The sequence below is a fragment of the Salmo trutta genome, chromosome 21 (genome assembly GCF_901001165.1).
Source record: "Salmo trutta chromosome 21, fSalTru1.1, whole genome shotgun sequence".
In the NCBI taxonomy this organism is placed as follows: Eukaryota; Metazoa; Chordata; class Actinopteri; order Salmoniformes; family Salmonidae; genus Salmo; species Salmo trutta.
This window is the reverse complement of record NC_042977.1, coordinates 26948176-26965128: the sequence shown is the minus strand read 5'-3', so window position 1 is coordinate 26965128 and position 16953 is coordinate 26948176. Positions and strand designations below refer to the sequence as shown.

Genomic DNA, 16953 nt, shown 5'->3' with positions numbered 1-16953 from the left:
TAGTACTTTGATAAGTCTCTCACTAAACAGGATCTGTGTAGACCCATTCGTTTTACAAAGCAAGACTACACTTAAATAGCACATCAGCTTATTGCATTCTGTAATTGTGACATTGTGGTGTGGTCCTACTCACCATTAGCCATTGGAGGAGAGTCAGTCTCACTGCTGTTGTTGTTGAGGCTTGTTCTCTCACTCCTGCTTCTGCTTCCTTCATTCTCACTCCTGTCTGTGGCCATGGTCCTCTGGATGCTCTGGTACCTGACAAACACACCAGCACACATTTACCAAACATCCAGAAATCAGAGCAGCGCTGCCTGCATATAGACCAATTCTTTAAGATTGCAAGAAACCAGTGAACACGACTTATCATATACTATCTCTTATCTGAGTACGTTTACATGCACAGTAATAATTTGATTCTAAACTGACTATGGCAGTAGGCAGATTATGCAGTAATCATGTAAACACCTTACTCTGCTTATCTTAATATGCGTAAGGTCAACATCGAAGTAAACATACGCAGATTAAAACAACTTGTTTCCTGAGCAATCTTTAGAATTATTAGGACATGTAAACACCTTCATTGGTGTTCCAGCGGTGTATATGATCTGTGTATGGGCTAGCACCAGCCGAGAGCCTCCCTCTTTAGCGCAAGTGAAGTGAGTTCGGAACGACTGAATGGATGCGTCTTAGAATTAGTTTTCACATACAAACTTTATATGTCCAACTTCAGAATCAAATATGCTTCCCAAAAATAACATGTACGCTGCGGTAGAACGTTTATTTTGATTGGTGATTTTCTGCATTTATCAGAGTGCCTTCAGTAGCCTGATTTCAGATCTGTCCATGTAAACAGGATTATTAAGGAAATCGTTCTTCTTACAAAGCATGTATAAACGTTTCAATCTAACTATTATATTAATCTGACTATCAACAATAATTGCATTATTGTGTGCATGTAACTGTACTCACTGTGTTTATGCAGTAAAATCCAGCTTGAAATGTCATAATTTGTCTGCCATTAATATTTAGTGCAGATTCTTAATTGCCCGTAAAGGGATAAAATACAGTTGTATTCCATTGAATATAAACTTTTGTTATTGAATTCAATGTTAATTCATCCAGAGAAGAGGGGCAGAACTCAATCTTATACTCACAAAGCCCCAGAGAGAGAGGAATTGAATTTGAGACCATTGATCAATGGATTATACCACCATAGTAGTCTTCTACACATGTGAAGTCTGACAATGAAAAAGATCTCTGACACACTGTCCACTGCTCATGCTTTCAATTGGACACACTTCTCATTCCAGACACATACAGCGAATTCCACCAGCGCAGCAATAACCATTTAAATGAATTTCTCCTCCATCGCTTTCTGTCTCCCCAATCCCGTTAAGAGATTTCATGCACTGCAGTTGTATAATAACACTTATGCAATAACACTTATTCACAGCCTGTTCTGCACATTTCTCATTTGATTTTTACTGTCAAGTAATTCTTTCTCTATCCAAAATATCTCAGGCATTTGATGAAGAGTTCCTCTAGTAATGGCTCTAATATAAGCCCCCCCCAAAATCACACCTTACAAAGCAAGCAGCCACAGCACATACCAAATGTTCAGCACACAAAATATTTTGGTATTAAAGAGATTCAATAATTTCATCTTAATACAAAACTCCCCAATACTCATAAAGAACTGAACCATTTCTATGAAAATCATCCAAAAAACAAAGAGGCTTTACATTCTTCCTACAACCACCAAATGGCCCTATATAATGTATGTTTTCAGTTGTGCTTTTTGAACATAAAATGAAGAAACAATCCCAAAAGTATTGTAGTGACTACAAAAAAAGTGTAGTGACTACAACATGACTACACAACTGTGTTTTGGACACTGTCTCCCTAGCTCTCTTCTCTTTCTTACCCTCTACCCCTTCACTCACCTTCTATTGAGCTGTTCCATCTGCTGAACAGATCCAGACCGCCTCATGCCGTCGGGCGTGGCTGCTGTAGTGGGTCTCTGCCACGTGGTGGTCCTGTTGATGTGGTCCACATAGAACACACGACCATGGCTGTCCACACGTGCCTCCCAGTCTACACACACACACACACACACACACACACACACACACACACATAAGCAAACAAGAAAATGCACATCTAGAGGCGGCACTCCTAGTGGCCAGTGATTTTAATGCAAGGAAACTAAAGTCGGTCTTACCTAATTTTTACCAGCATGTCACCTAGAGGTGAAAAAACTCTATCACCTTTACTCCACACATAGAAACGTATACAAGGCTCTCCCTCGCCCTCCATTTGGCAAATCTGAAATCTGACCATAACTCTATCCTCCTGATTCCTGCTTACAAACAAGAACTCATACAGGAAGTACCAGTGATGCGCTCAATACAGAAGTGGTCCAATGAAGCAGATGCTTAGCTACAGGACTGTTTCGCTAGCACAGATGGGAATATGTTCCGGGATTCATCCAATAACATTGAGGAGTTTACCACATCAGTCACCGGCTTCGTTAATAAGTGCATCGACAACATCATCCCCACAGTGACTGTATGTACAATATTAGTCAAAAGTTTGTACACACCTACTCATTTAAGGGTTTTTCTTTGCTTTGATCGTAGCGGGATTTCTTATAAGTGTCTGGATTAGTGTCCCGCTCCTTGAAAGCGGCAGCTCTAGACTTTAGCTCAGTGGGGATGTTGCCTGTAATCCATGGCTTCTGGTTGGGATATGTACAGTACCAGTCAAAAGTTTGGCCACACCTACTCATTTCAGGGTTTTTCTTTATTTGTACTATTTTCTACATTGTAGAATAATAGTGAATACATCAAACTATGAAATAACACATATGGAATCATGTAGTAACCAAAAAATATATTTTATATTTGAGATTCTTCAAAATAGCCAAGCTTTGCCTTGAATAGCCAAGCTTGGCCTCCCAAGCTTTGCCTTTGCACACTCTTGGCATTCTCTTAACGAGATAGTCACCTGGAATGCATTTCAATTAACAGGTGTGCCTTGTTAAGTTCATTTGTGCAATTTCTTTCCTTCTTAATGTGTTTGAGCCAATCAGTTGTGTTGTGCCAAGGTAGGGGTAGTACATTTGTGGCCAAAAGTTTTGTGAATGACACAAATATACATTTTCACAAAGTCTGCTGCCTCAGTTTGTATGATGGCAATTTGCATATACTCCAAAATGTTATGAAGAGTGATCAGATGAATTGCCGTGAAAATGAACTGAATCCCCAAAAAACATGTCCACTGCATTTCAGCCCTGCCACAAAAGGACCAGCTGACATCATGTCAGTGATTCTCTCGTTAACACAGATGTGACTGTTGACGAGGACATGGCTGGAGATCACTGTCATGCTGATTGAGTTCGAATAACAGACTGGAAGCTTCAAAAGGAGGGTGGTGCTTGGAATCATTGTTCTTCCTCTGTAAAATATGGTTACCTGCAAGGAAACACGTGCCGTCATCATTGCTTTGCACAAAAAGGGCTTCACAGGCAAGGATATTACTGCCAGTAAGATTGCACCTAAATCAACCATTTATCGGATCATCAAGAACTTCAAGGAGAGCAGTTCAATTGTTGTGAAGAAGGCTTCAGGGCACCCAAGGAAGTCCAGCAAGCGCCAGGACCGTCTCCTGAAGTTGATTCAGCTGCGGGATCGGGGAACCACCAGTACAGAGCTTGCTCAGGAATGGCAGCAGGCAGGTGTGAATGCATCTGCACGCACAGTGAGGCGAAGACTTTTGGAGGATGGCCTGGTGTCAAGAAGGGCAGCAAAGAAGCCACTTCTCTCCAGGAAAAACATCAGGGACAGACTGATATTCTGCAAAAGGTATAGGGATTGGACTGCTGAGGACTGGGGTAAAATCATTTTCTCTGATGAATCCCCTTTCCGATTGTTTGGGGCATCCGGAAAAAAGCTTGTCTGGAGAAGACAAGGTGAGTGCTGCCATCAGTCCTGTGTCATGCCAACAGTAAAGCATCCTGAGACCATTCATGTGTGGGGTTGCTTCTCAGCCAAGGGAGTGGGCTCACACACAATTTTGCCTAAGAACACAGACATGAATAAAGAATGGTACCAACACATCCCCCGAGAGCAACTTCTCCCAACCATCCAGGAACAGTTTGGTGACGAACAATGCCTTTTCCAGCATGATGGAGCACCTTGCCATAAGGCAAAAGTGATAACTAAGTGGCTCGGGGAACAAAATATCAATATTTTGGGTCCATGTCCAGGAAACTCCCCAGACCTTAATCCCGTTGAGAACTTGTGGTCAATCCTCAAGAGGCGGGTGGACAAACAAAAACCCACAAATTCTGACAAACTCCAAGCATTGATTATGCAAGAATGGGCTGCCATCAGTCAGGATGTGGGCCAGAAGTTAATTGACTGCATGCCAAGGCGGATTGCAGAGGTCTTGAAAAAGAAGGGTCAACACTGTACATTTTGACTCTTTGCATCAAGTTCATATAATTGTCAATAAAAGCCTTTGATACTTATGAAATGCTTGTAATTATACTTCAGTATTCCATAGTAACATCTGACAAAAATATCCAAAGACACTGAGGCAGCAGACTTTGTGAAAATTAATATTTGTGTCATTCTCAAAACTTTTGACCACGACTGTATACAGAAGATCAGGAAACAGACTACAGTGTCAAATCTGCTGAATTGGAATATCACTTCTTGAATCGGGGCTACAGCATTCAGGTCATGAAAGATGCAGGTATAAGGGCTGGAATACTTGACAGAGAGAACTTGTTGCGAAGGGGAGTGCCTCGTGATACATCAGAGAGAATGTATTTTGTTACAAAATACAGCACTGAAACAGAGAACATTAAAAGAATCATTAAAAATAATTGGGGAATCATCCAAAGTGATTCGCTACTACGCCAAGTTTTCCCTGAGCCACCAGTCATAAGCATTAAGAGATGTCCTACCCTAAATGACAAATTAGTCCACAGCTATCTTCCTGGTGACTCTCAAAAAACTTGGCTTGACCACAAACCCAAGGGCTCTTTTAAATGTAACCATTGCAGAAATATTGCACAGAAAAAGTATTTTGTTGAGACAGCTTCTAAAATGGAGTATTAAGTAAAGCATTTCATTAACTGCAAAACTACTCATGTCATCTATAGATTGGAATGTCCACAGTGCAAGGTGTTCTACATTGGACGGACAAAGGAGGCCTTCAAGACCGCTTAGCGGAACACAAGTGCGCCATACGGGTAGGCAATGAAGACTACCCCATGACAAGGCACTACAAGTCCTTACACCATGGCAACCCTGCCTCCCTACAAGCTATGGGTATTGATCATGTTCCGGCCTCAATTAGAAAAAGGGACTGCCTTGAACAGTTAAACCAAAGGGAAAGTTTTGGGATTTACAAACTACAGGCCACTAAGTAAACTGGTTTAAATGAAGATATGGATTTCTCACCCTTCCTGTAGGGTCGTGATAGGTCCATTTGCTGTCATCTAGTGGACATTTTGCTCAATTGCCCTAAGCTATGTTTAGACTGTTGTTGTTCATGTTTGCTGTGTTCTAGTGTACTATGGAATATATTGCTTTCTTATTCTTGACACTTCACCCAGTAATATTTAAGGTTAGAACTACCTTTCTAGGCATTCTGATACTTCCAGCTTGGAGTTGAATTTTTTGATAACATAGCTACAGTATTTCACTTTTTAATGTGTATAGTATTGCTTACTCGGTGTGTCCAATCAATCTTGTAACCAGTCCCTCTTCAAATTTGGGCTAATTGGAAAAGCTGTTTTAAAAGAGGACATTGTATTATTTCTTTGTACCCCCTGACGAAGGCCATGCAGCCGAAACGCGTCAGATTTTAAAAACTTTGTTTCTATAGAACATGCCATACATGTCACGTCCTGACCAGCAGAGGGAGTAATTGTATTATATTTGGTCAGGACGTGGCAGAGGGGTATTTGTTTCTTATGGTTCGGGTTGTGTGTGTTATTTAAGGGATGTTTGGTTTATGTAGTCTGGGGTTTGAGTATTGTTCTAGTGTTGGTTTTCTATGGTTTATCTAGTTGTTCTGTTTCTTTGTTAGTCTGTGTGGCTCCCGATCAGGAACAGCTGTATGTCGTTGTTCCTGATTGGGAGTCATATATATTAGGTGTGTGTTTTTTCACCTGGGGTTGTTGTCTTTAGCACTGCTGCTTTATGTTAGCCTGCTAAACTGTACCTGTCGTTTCTGATTTTCTTGTTTTTTCGTGTTCACGTTGTTTAATAAATATAAAGAGGAGCACTCAACCCGCTGCGTATTGGTCTACCTTTTCCGACAGCGATTTCTCTATATCTTCAGACGAAGAGGAGCGTTACAATACAAATAAAGGCATTTTAATTAATTATATGAAGAGTGCCTTGGTCCTCCTTTCTTTTTAAGGTACACTTGTTAATTGACATGCATTCCAGGTGACTACCTCAAAGCTGGTTGAGAGAATGCCAACAGTGTGCAAAGCTGTCATCAAGGCAAAGGGTGGCGACTTTGAAGAACCTCAAATACAAAATATATTTTTTTATTTGGTTAATACATGATACATGATTCCATATGTGTTATTTAATAGTTTTGATGTCTTCACTATTATTCTGCAATGTAGAAAATAGTACAAATAAAGAAAACCCCTGAAATGAGTAGGTGTGTCCAAACATTTGACTGGTACTGTACATATCCCAACCAGAAGCCACGGATTACATGCAACACCCCCACTGAGCTAAAGTCTAGAGCTGCCGCTTTCAAGGAGCGGGACACTAATCCAGACACTTATAATAAATCCCGCTACGATCTTCGACAAGCCATTAAACGCTCAAATATCAGTACAGGACTAAGATTGAATCCTACTACAATGGCTCTGGCGCTCGTTAGATGTGGAAGGCTTGCAAACTATCACTGATTACAAAGGGAAACCCTGCCGCGAGCTGCCCAGTGAGACAAGCCTGTCAGATGAGCTAAATCCCTTCTATAACCACTATGATTATTATTTGACCCTGCTGGTCATTTAGGAATGTTTGAACATCTTGAAAAAAAATCTAGCCTTGTACTCTTATAATCTCCACCGGGACAGCCAGAAGAGGACTAGACAAACCTCAGAGCCTGGTTCCTCTCTAGGTTTCTTCCTAGGTTCCTTCTACATCTGCATTGCTTGCTTTTGGGGGTTTTAGGCTGGGTTTCTGTATAAGCACTTTGTGACTTCTGCTGATGTAAAAAGGGCTTTATAAATGCATTTGATTGATATGCTCGCATCGAGGCAAGCGACACTGAATCATGCTTGAGAGCACCAGCTGTTCTGGACGACTGTGTTCTCTTGCTCTCCATAGCAGGGCAATTTGTGACTTGTTTTGGTAGTCAGTGGCTGTATCAGAGGAGGAGTGGTTTCATTTATTTTCTGAGTGTATTTCACCAGCTTCTCAGGCTCCATCTCAGAGTGCTTCATTCTATAGCTAGAGGACTCCTGATATCTCCAGGAGCGGTAAGTATAATTTATTTTGTCTTTATCTGTTGTGGTCTAGTACTGTCTTTTGCTAGTTAGTACTTTAAGTGCTACATATCTTCCCAGTGGCCTACTTGGTGTGTGAACTGCTGACTGCTCATAATTTACAGAGAGTTGTGACACATCAACCAGGATCAAAGGGCAGGGCAATTTGTAAATTGTTTTGGTAATCAGTAGCTGTATTGGACCGGGAGTTGTTTCACCTCTTTTAGGCAATCAGCAATACCTACAGGGAGGTGTGCTCTCTACCTCTGCTAGGCAATTAACAATTAGTGTTAATTCTTCAGTTTCCCCTGATTTCTCAGTGGCAACTGTAAGCAACATGACCGTCGCCAAAACAAAGACTGTTCAGCAGAGTTATTCAAGGAAGGCTCCACACCACTCTCTCACTTGAGTATCTTACGCAGTTATTTACAGATTATCCCATTTCTCTTTTGTATCTTTGTCAACTATGTGTGTGTTTTCTATACCTGTTCACACCTCTCCCTGTAGGCTTTACAGATGCTCTCCACACCTTGGATGCAACCCTTCTAATTTAGTGTACCCTGCACGCACAACCATGTGGAATTCCGGGTCCCTGGCAGCATTTGAAACTGCCGATCTGTGGCCTAGAATGACAAGTTCATCTCAGCCTACGCTGCCATTCAGTCCCTTGACTTTTTGGCCCTGACGGAGACATGGGTCCCCCAGAGAACACAACAGATGTGCTCTTTCTTCATCTGACTATGTTTTCTCTCATAGTCCGAGAGCATCTGGTCGTCGTGGTGGTGGCACAGGTTTTCCCATTTCTCCTAAGCGGGGATTTTCTCTTTTCTCCCTCTCTCACCTGTCCATGTCCTAATTTGAATCCCATGCTGTCACTGTCACTTGTCCACTCAAACTTAACATTATTGTCATCTATTCCCCAACAGGTGCCCTTGGAATGTTCCTCAATGAGCTTGACACCTTGATAAGCTAATTTCCTGACGATGGCGTCGGCTTTCGATTCATTTCTTTCCAACTCTCTCTTTCCCCCCTTGCCTCTTTTGACCTCACCCTTACCCAATTCTCTCCAACTCACAAGGCAGGCAATGCGCTTGACCTCATCTTTACTAGAGGCTGCTCGCCTACTAATCTCACTGCAACCCCCCCCCATTCTCTGATCACTACTTTGTTTCCTTTTCTGTCTCCCTTTCCTCCAACCCTAAACACTCAGCTAAACACTAGATGGTCATGCTCTGTTGCAATCTTCGCTCTCTCTTTCCCACTACCTTCTCCTCTTCTATTCTACCATCTCTCCCTTCTGATAAAAATCCTTCTCACTCCTGTCTTCTGAGTCTGCCTCTTCAACCCTACTCTCCTCCGTTTCCGTATCCTATGACACACACTGTTCCCTTTCCTCCTGTTCGGCTGGGCCTCCCCTCCTGCTCCATGGCTGAGTGACTCATTGCGAGCTTATAGAACAGGGCTGCCAGAGGACCTATCATCCTTTCACTCCCTCCTCTCTACCTTCTCTTCCTCTGTATCCGCTGCTAAAGCCACTTTCTACCACTCAACATTTCAAGCTTCTACCTCTAACCCTAGGGAACTCTTTTCCACCTTCTCCTCCCTTCTTAATCCTCCATCCTTTCGCCCTCTCTGCGGACGACTTTGTCACCACTTTGAAAAAAAGGTTGACAACATCTGCTACCCTATTGAGTCCACTGGTCTCACTCACACAGAACTACCCTACGCCTTGAACTCTTTCTCCCCTCTCTCTCCGGATGACATCATGCAACTAGTAAGGTCTGGCCGCCCAACAACCTGCCCGCTTGACACCATCCCCTCCTCCCTTCTCCAGACCTCTGGATCTCAGATCTCTGGAGACCTTCTCCCATTCCAGTACACTTGTTTATCAACAAGGAATATGCATGATTTGACTCAGACAACATTTATACCAAATGCTTACTTGGTGGCAGTGGTTCATCGATGGTGGGGTAGTGATGGGAATCAGGACGCAGAGCAGGAAGCTGGCTAACTGGAGGATGACTTGAAGGTAAGGGACAATCTCCTATGGGATGACAAAAACAGGTCGGTCTACCCTAAGTTATCAAAACTACATCTCCATATCTCAAGTTAGTATTCAGTGAGGAACTCAACTCACGTCCTATCCTCCCACTGGGCCCAGCCACGGGTGACTCTCCATTTCCCATGAAGCTCTGGGGGCTCTGGACCTGCGTGGATGGGGCCTCTTGCCATTGGGGCATCCCATCTCCTGGCTCCCTGCTCTCTGCTCCATTCACCTCCATGTCCTCATCCTCTTGGGAGGAGAATGCACTGCTCCCCTCAGATGTCCTGCTTGCAGCCAGTAGAGGTCCCCGGGTGTGGCCTACTCGGCCCTCGTAGCATGAGTTACTACAGCAGGGCTCCATGTCATCCTCGTCGGACACTCTCTGGTGACCCCTGACCTGGCCCTGGGGGTGGCGGCCCTCGCTGTCCAGCAGCAGGGCCAGGTCGGACAGACGCTCAATGGACAGGCTGCGGGGCAGGGTCCTTCTTGGGCCAGGGGTCAGGGGCTCGGCCTTCTCATCCTCTTCTGAGCCATCCTGGTCCCTGGGGATTAGCTGGTCAGGGCCTGGGTCTGGGTCTGGGTCTGGGTCCGAGTCGGGCTCCATCTCAGCCTCAGCCTGCTCCCCCTCCCCGTCCTCCTGGGTCTCTGGCTGGGCAGAGGGCAAGCTGTGGAGGAGGTGGTGGATGCGGATGTAGTGTGAGCGAGGGGTTTCAGGCTCCCCACAAGCCGAGGCGATGACTGTCTCCAGCTCGGACACAGGCAGGGAGCAGGGCCGGTTCTTACGCCTAGGAGTGGTCCTGACGCGCAAGGAGCAGCAGTCCTCGTCCCCCTCTTCCTGCCCCACTGCCTGCTGTTCTGCTGGCCCTCGACAGGCTCCAAACGCTGCACTCTCCATGTCCTGCACTACAGCAGAGTGTACTGCAGAGCTGAACTGACCCTCTACTGGGGCACTATCCACCCCCTCTGCCCACTCAACCTCCTGCCCAATAGCCCTCTGCTCCTCTGGGACAGCAGGCTGAGGACTAGTGGGTGTCAGCTGGTCCCCTTCCTCACTGTTCTCCTCTACCGTGGGTAGCTTCTCTGCAGCAACAGCTACAGCCACAACCGCCTCCCCGTGAGCACCATGGACTTCTGGTTTGCTTGGTTCTGTTATTAGGGCCTCAGCTCTGGAACTGCCAGGCCCTGAGTCTCCATCTCCTTCTGTGGGCTGCTTTGAACTCGAAGGCCTTGCTGGATCCCCCTCCATGGGAGTGTCAGTATCTGTATCCCCTCTAATAGGGAGTTCTGGAGCTCCAGTATATTCCCCCTCATCCATGGGGAGTTCAGGAGCCCCCGGACCCAGGCTCAGGGTGTCCTCTGCCTGGCCTTGGGCCTGGGAGGACTGGCCTTCCCCTTGGTTCTCCTGCACAGCGGCACACTCCGGCTCCGTGCTGAGAGACATGTCCTCATCATCTGCAGGGGGAGAACAGAGCTCATTATCTCACAGTCAGGGGCCTGGCTACCACACAGTGGGGCATATCCACATTAACTCACACTCTTTTAACTCTTAATAGACTATTCTGTTTCTGCTATGGTATGTCAATAAATATAAAATATTGTATAAATCGAAGCAGCATGACAATATGGCACGTCAATACCAGAATAATCAATGCTTAATATCTGCCTGTCCAAACCTAGATATGACAGTTGATATTTACAGACATACAGTAGATATTATATATTCTAATTGTCCTACCTCTGTATTAAGAAATAGACTAATTGAACCTAAATGAGAGGAAGAAGACAAACAGGATGTGAACAAACCTGGGTTCAAATACTTTGTGTTTCTGTTCAAAAACTGAGCGTTTGATTGAGCCTGCTGAGAGAACCAGATGGGTGGGGTTTGTAACTTTGGGACTATTCCCTTAGCTCCATTACGCTAGGCAAGTTTTATCAAGTGCAGCTAAAGTGTTTGAAGGAATCTAGTACCATTTGAACCCAGGTCTGGACGTGTGTGAGAGCATGTGCATGAGAGAAAGAGGAACCTGGATGAATGGAGGAAGTGATCTCAAATCTGAACTGCAGCTGTCCACTGACATATTCCGTCGGCAGCCTTCGCCCCAGTGTGTAGCTGACCACACGGTCACTATGGAGGAGGAAAGAAAGAGGGAAGGACAGGGAGGGAGAGAGGAGAGGTGAGAGATAGAGATAAAGTGAGGGAGGGTGAGAGTGAGAAAAGTGGGGTGAGAGAGGGAGAAAGGAAGAGAAAGAGAGGGAGGTGAACAGAGGGTGAGCGATGAGGGAGAAGGGGGTGGGGGAATTCAAGAGAGACGTGTTACTTTATGATTCAACCCCCCCCCCCCCCCCCACGTTTTGGTGTTTGCACTGCTTTAGAGGGCTCTTGTAAAGGGTTTCCAAAATATCAATTCATAAGCATTTGATTATCCTGATAATCCTATGAGCGTCCTGTTTATTCCTGAGCCGTACCCAATAGCATGCTTCTCCAGTAGCCGCTGCACAGGCATGGACAGCTTGCCCAGGAAACGTTTGATGATAGGACGACTCTTGGCAAACTTATCTTTCACCTCGATCTCCAGAACGTCCGTGGGCAGAGACACAAAGTTGAAGCGCTGAGGAGAGAGAGAAAGACATATACAGGCATTTAAAAAAGGATTCTAAGGGCTGTGTGTAAGTATGCGTGTAGTGTTAGAGATGGGTGTCACTGTGAGATGCTTGTGTAGTTGTTAGTACTACTGAAAACACTTGCAGCAACAGGAAACAAAGAGGGAGTTATCCATGGTGCTGAACTCAAAGTAAAACGAGTAAGACTAAGTATAACTTTGGAATGGAGGGAATAATACATATGAAACAATGCATTACCCAACCCTGTGTAACCTCAAATGACAGTGATGCCAAAATGTAAAGGTAAAGAAAAAATGAAACCTCTGTAAATTGGACATTTTAATTGAAATCATTTTTTTTATTCACCCTGTGATCTCTATGACAGATGAGCTATAAACTGGCATCCCTCCATGTATCTCTATATCTCTACATGAACTGACCTCTATGGTTGTAGCTTACTGTACTGTTCTGTAGTGCACTGTTCTGTTCTGTATTGTTCTGTTCTGTGCTGTTCTGTTCTGTACTTGTAACAGAACATGAGTGGATCAGATATCACTGGCTCAGTATTACAGTATGTACAATATATGTATGCAGTTAACCCCCTGCCTGCCTAAAGCATACAGCGAGCATGTTTGCATACTTTTTTTAATCATTGTCCTAAATTGCAGGTCATATAGTAAAGGGATGTAAAAGTAGTCCATAATGTATGCATACAATAGATATAGGATCTGTGGTAGTAGCAATAGTAGAAGAGGCAGTAGCAGTGGAGGCTCCTCAGAGGAGGAAAGGGAAGCCCATCCTCGGTGAATATCATAAAAATAAAAATAGTGAAACATTAAAAAAGTTTTAGATAAAACTACACTAAATATTTTCACGTCACCAAATAATTGATTAAAACACACTGTTTTGAATTAAGGTCTACAGTAGCCCCAAAAGCACTCTGTAGGGTAGCACCATGGTGTAGCCGGAGGACAACTAGATCCCATCCTCCTCTGGGTACATTGACTTCAATACAAAACCTAGGAGGCTCGTGGTTCTCACCTCCTTCCATAGACTTACAAAGTAATTATTACAACTTCCGGAGGACGTCCTCCAACCTATCAGAGCTATTGCAGCATGAACTGACATGTTGTCCACCCAATCAAAGGATCAGAGAATGAAAGCATAAACTACAGCAAGATAGCACTGCAGTGCATAAAATGTGGTGCGTAGTTGACCCAAAGAGAGAGAGAGAGAGAGAGAGAGAGAAAGACAATAGTGGAACAGTTTTTAACAAATACAATTCTTCAAAAATGAAGCAGAAGCAAGAGAAAGAGAGAGAGAGAGATTTTTTAACTTTCCCCTAGCTAGCAAATGCAGTTAGCTAGCTAGTTTAGCCTACTCAAACAGAGAGGGATGCTACAGTATGTTACCTAGCTCGCTATGGCTATCCAACACTGGAGCTCTTCCATATCAAGGTAAGCTTTACGTTTTATTAATTTATTGCCACCAGGGCCTGCCGCTAAAAGTTCTAAACTGCTTGCAAACAGTACACTGTACTGCATGATTGTAGCGGGTTTACTAACGCGTTAGTTCTAGTAGCTATGTTGTTGACTTGACGCCAGCTAATATGGTGACAATGATGTAGGCTGTGTGTGGCGATTATTATATGAAGGTTTGGCTTGGAAAGGCTTTAATGCCTGGACACAGACAATTGACGTGTTGTGCACTGAAGTCCACAAGCGAAGCGAAAGGGTGAGAGGAGGAGAGAGCATAGATGCGAGAAGGAATTTTACAACAATCTGGCTGCTATAAAAGTGAACTGTGTTTGCATGTGATCAGGGGTGTATTCATTCCACCGATTCTGTTGAAAAACGTTTCTTAAAAGGAAGCAAACAGAAAGAAACGGAGATAAACATACCTGAATTTGTCCAATAGAAACTCGTTTGCAACTGCTGGACTAATGATTACACCCTAAATCAGCTAGATGCAGGCAAGATTGTGCAAGGCGGTATTGAATATGTCCATGTCTGTCACCTTGATTACTCAAATTTCTCTGCCTCTACATTGTAAACTTTGATTCATAGGCTAGGTTGTAGCAACCTCATGATGGGTATAGGGAAAATGATCATGTAGTAAGTAGCCTAAACCTATCCATGTTACATTAAGCTGGGTAAATGGAATATGAATGAGTGATCCAATATGCTGTAATAGAAATAAGACCATGCTCATAAAAAAATGTATCATCCGCCTCATCTTAAACGGCACCGACTGCCACTGTGCGGTTGTCATACTAATCATGGATTATACCACCACTCTCCTAGTTACTAGTGTGTTAGTGTGATGACTCAAGGTCAGTGTGTTCTGAACCTGCAGCCTGCAGCATCATCACAAGTAGAGAGGCCTAGCTGTATGGGCCAATGACTGTAGGGGAATGGGCCTGTGTTAGTTATTATCAGGATGATTCACTTTCACTTTTACTGTAGGCCACAGGCTGTAATGTAATGGCTGGGTGAGTCTAGACTAATTGTTCAACTCAAACAATGAGTCACAAGTGAAGAGAGATTCCTTAATTTAACCCCTAGAGTCGGTGTCCGCACCCCCGCGGATATCGAATCAGCATAATAAAAAACTCCCCATAAAAGTCAGTTTTAAACTAGCGATATCTGGCTGTCACAAACACACAAATAACCTGGGGAAAGTGTCAAAAACATGAAAGGCTAATAGTAAAATGTTAAAGTAAAACAACAGATCTGTCAACAGATAGTAGACCAATCAGGCAAATCTTAGTCATAAGGCATATTGGGACAAGAGAGGTTTGTCTCAGTGACTTTGTGCTAGCTAACATAAATTGATGTCCATGTTCTGCAGATAGTATGTACGTATATACAGTGCCTTGGGAAAGTATTAGGCCCGTTGACTTTTTCCACATTTTGTTACAGCCTTAATCTAATATTTATGAAATTGTTTTTTTTCCTCATCAATCTACACACAATACCCCATAATGACGATGCAAAAAACAGTTTTTCTTTTTTTTTGCTGATATAAAAAATAAAAATGGATTTTCACATTTTCATAAGTATTCTGACCCTTTACTCAGTACTTTGTTGAAGCAGCGATTACAGCCTTGAGTCTTCTTCGGTATGACGCTACACGCTTGGTACACCAGTATTTGGGGAGTTTCTCCCATTCTTCTCCAAAGATCCTCACAAGCTCTGTCAGGTTGGATGGGGAGCATGGCTGCACAGCTATTTTCAGGTCTCTCCAGAGATGATCGATCAGGTTCAAGTCCGGGCTCTGGCTGGGCCACTCAAGGACATTCAGAGACTTGTTTTCCGAAGCCACTCCTGCGTTGTCTTGGCTGTGTGCTTAGGGTCGTTGTCCTGTTGGAAGGTTAACCTTCGCCCCAGTCTGAGGTCCTGAGCGCTCTGGAGCAGGTTTCCATCAAGGATCTCTCTGTACTTTACTCCGTTCATCTTTGCCTCAATCCTGAGTATTTTCGCAGTCCCTGCTACTGAAAAACATCCCCACAGCATGATGTTGCCACCACCATGCTTCACCGTAGTAATGGTGACAGGATTCCTCCAAACGTGATGCTTGGCATTCAGGCCAAAGAGTTTGGTTTCATCAGACAAGAGAATCTTGTTTCTCATGGTCTGAGAGTCTTTTGGTGCCTTTTGACAAACTCCAAGTGGGCTGTCATGTGCCTTTTACTAAGGAGTGGTTTCCGTCTGCCCACTCTACCATAAAGGCCTGATTGGTGGAGTGCTGCAGAGATGGTTGTCATTCTGGAAGGTTCTCCCATCTCCACAGAGGAACTCTAGAGCTCTGTCAGAGTGGCCATTGCGTTCTTGGTCTCCTACCTGGCCAAGGTCCTTCTCCCCCGATTGCTCAGTTTGGCTGGGTGGCCAGTTCTAGGAAGAGTCTTGGTGGTTCCCAACTTCTTCCATTTAAGCATGATGGAGGCCATTGTGTTCTTGAGGACCTTTAATGATGCAATGTAGACAATTCCTTCGATCTCATGGCTTGGTTTTTGCTCTGACATGCACTGTCAACAGTGGGACCTTATATAGACAGGTGTGTGCCTTTCCAAATCATGTCCAATCAATTGAATTTACCACAGGTGGACACCAATCAAGTTGTAGAAACATCTCAAGGATGATGAATTTCGAGTCAATTTCGAGTCTCATAGCAAAGGGTAGGAATATTTACAGTATGTACAGTTAAGTCGGACGTTTACATACACCTTAGCCAAATACATTTAAACTCAGTTTTTCACAATTCCTGCCATTCAACCTAGTAAAAATGTCCTGTCTTAGGTCAGTTAGGATCACCACTTTATTTAAAAAATGTGAAATGGCAGAATAATAGAGAGTGATTTATTTCAGCTTTAATTTCTTTCATCGCATTCCCAGTGGGTCAGAAGTTCACATACACTCAATTAGTATTTGGTAGCATTGCTTTTAAATTGTTTAACTTGGGTCAAATGTTTTGGGTAGCCTTCCACAAGCTTCCCACAATAAGTTGGGTGAATTTTGGCCCATTTTCCTGACAGCGCTGGTGTAACTGAGTCAGGTTTGTAGGCCTCCTTGCTCGCACACCCTTTTTCAGTTCTGTCCACAAATTATCTATGGGATTGAGGTCAGGGCTTTGTGATGGCCACTCCAATACCTTGACTTTGTTGTCCTTAAGCCATTTTGCCACAACTTTGGAAGTATGCTTGGGGTCATTGTCCATTTGGAAGACCCATTTGCGACCAAGCTTTTACTTCCTGACTGATGTCTTGAGATTTTGCTTC

The 16953-nt window shown here is 43.9% G+C and overlaps 1 protein-coding gene across 5 annotated transcripts in view; it reads right to left on the bottom strand.

The window, feature by feature from the left end:
• The window catches only part of LOC115157076 (E3 ubiquitin-protein ligase HECW1-like), a 58016-nt gene that overhangs the window by 16324 nt on the left and 24739 nt on the right, over positions 1–16953 (bottom strand). For all 5 annotated transcript variants that reach the window (XM_029704984.1, XM_029704980.1, XM_029704981.1 and 2 more), the window contains 6 exons: positions 12042–12184; positions 11600–11700; positions 9669–11027; positions 9474–9575; positions 1947–2097; positions 134–258 (listed from right to left, as the gene is read on the bottom strand). In XM_029704984.1, the coding sequence (XP_029560844.1) occupies positions 134–258; positions 1947–2097; positions 9474–9575; positions 9669–11027; positions 11600–11700; positions 12042–12184 (1981 nt within the window). The remainder of the gene's footprint in view (positions 1–133; positions 259–1946; positions 2098–9473; positions 9576–9668; positions 11028–11599; positions 11701–12041; positions 12185–16953) is intronic.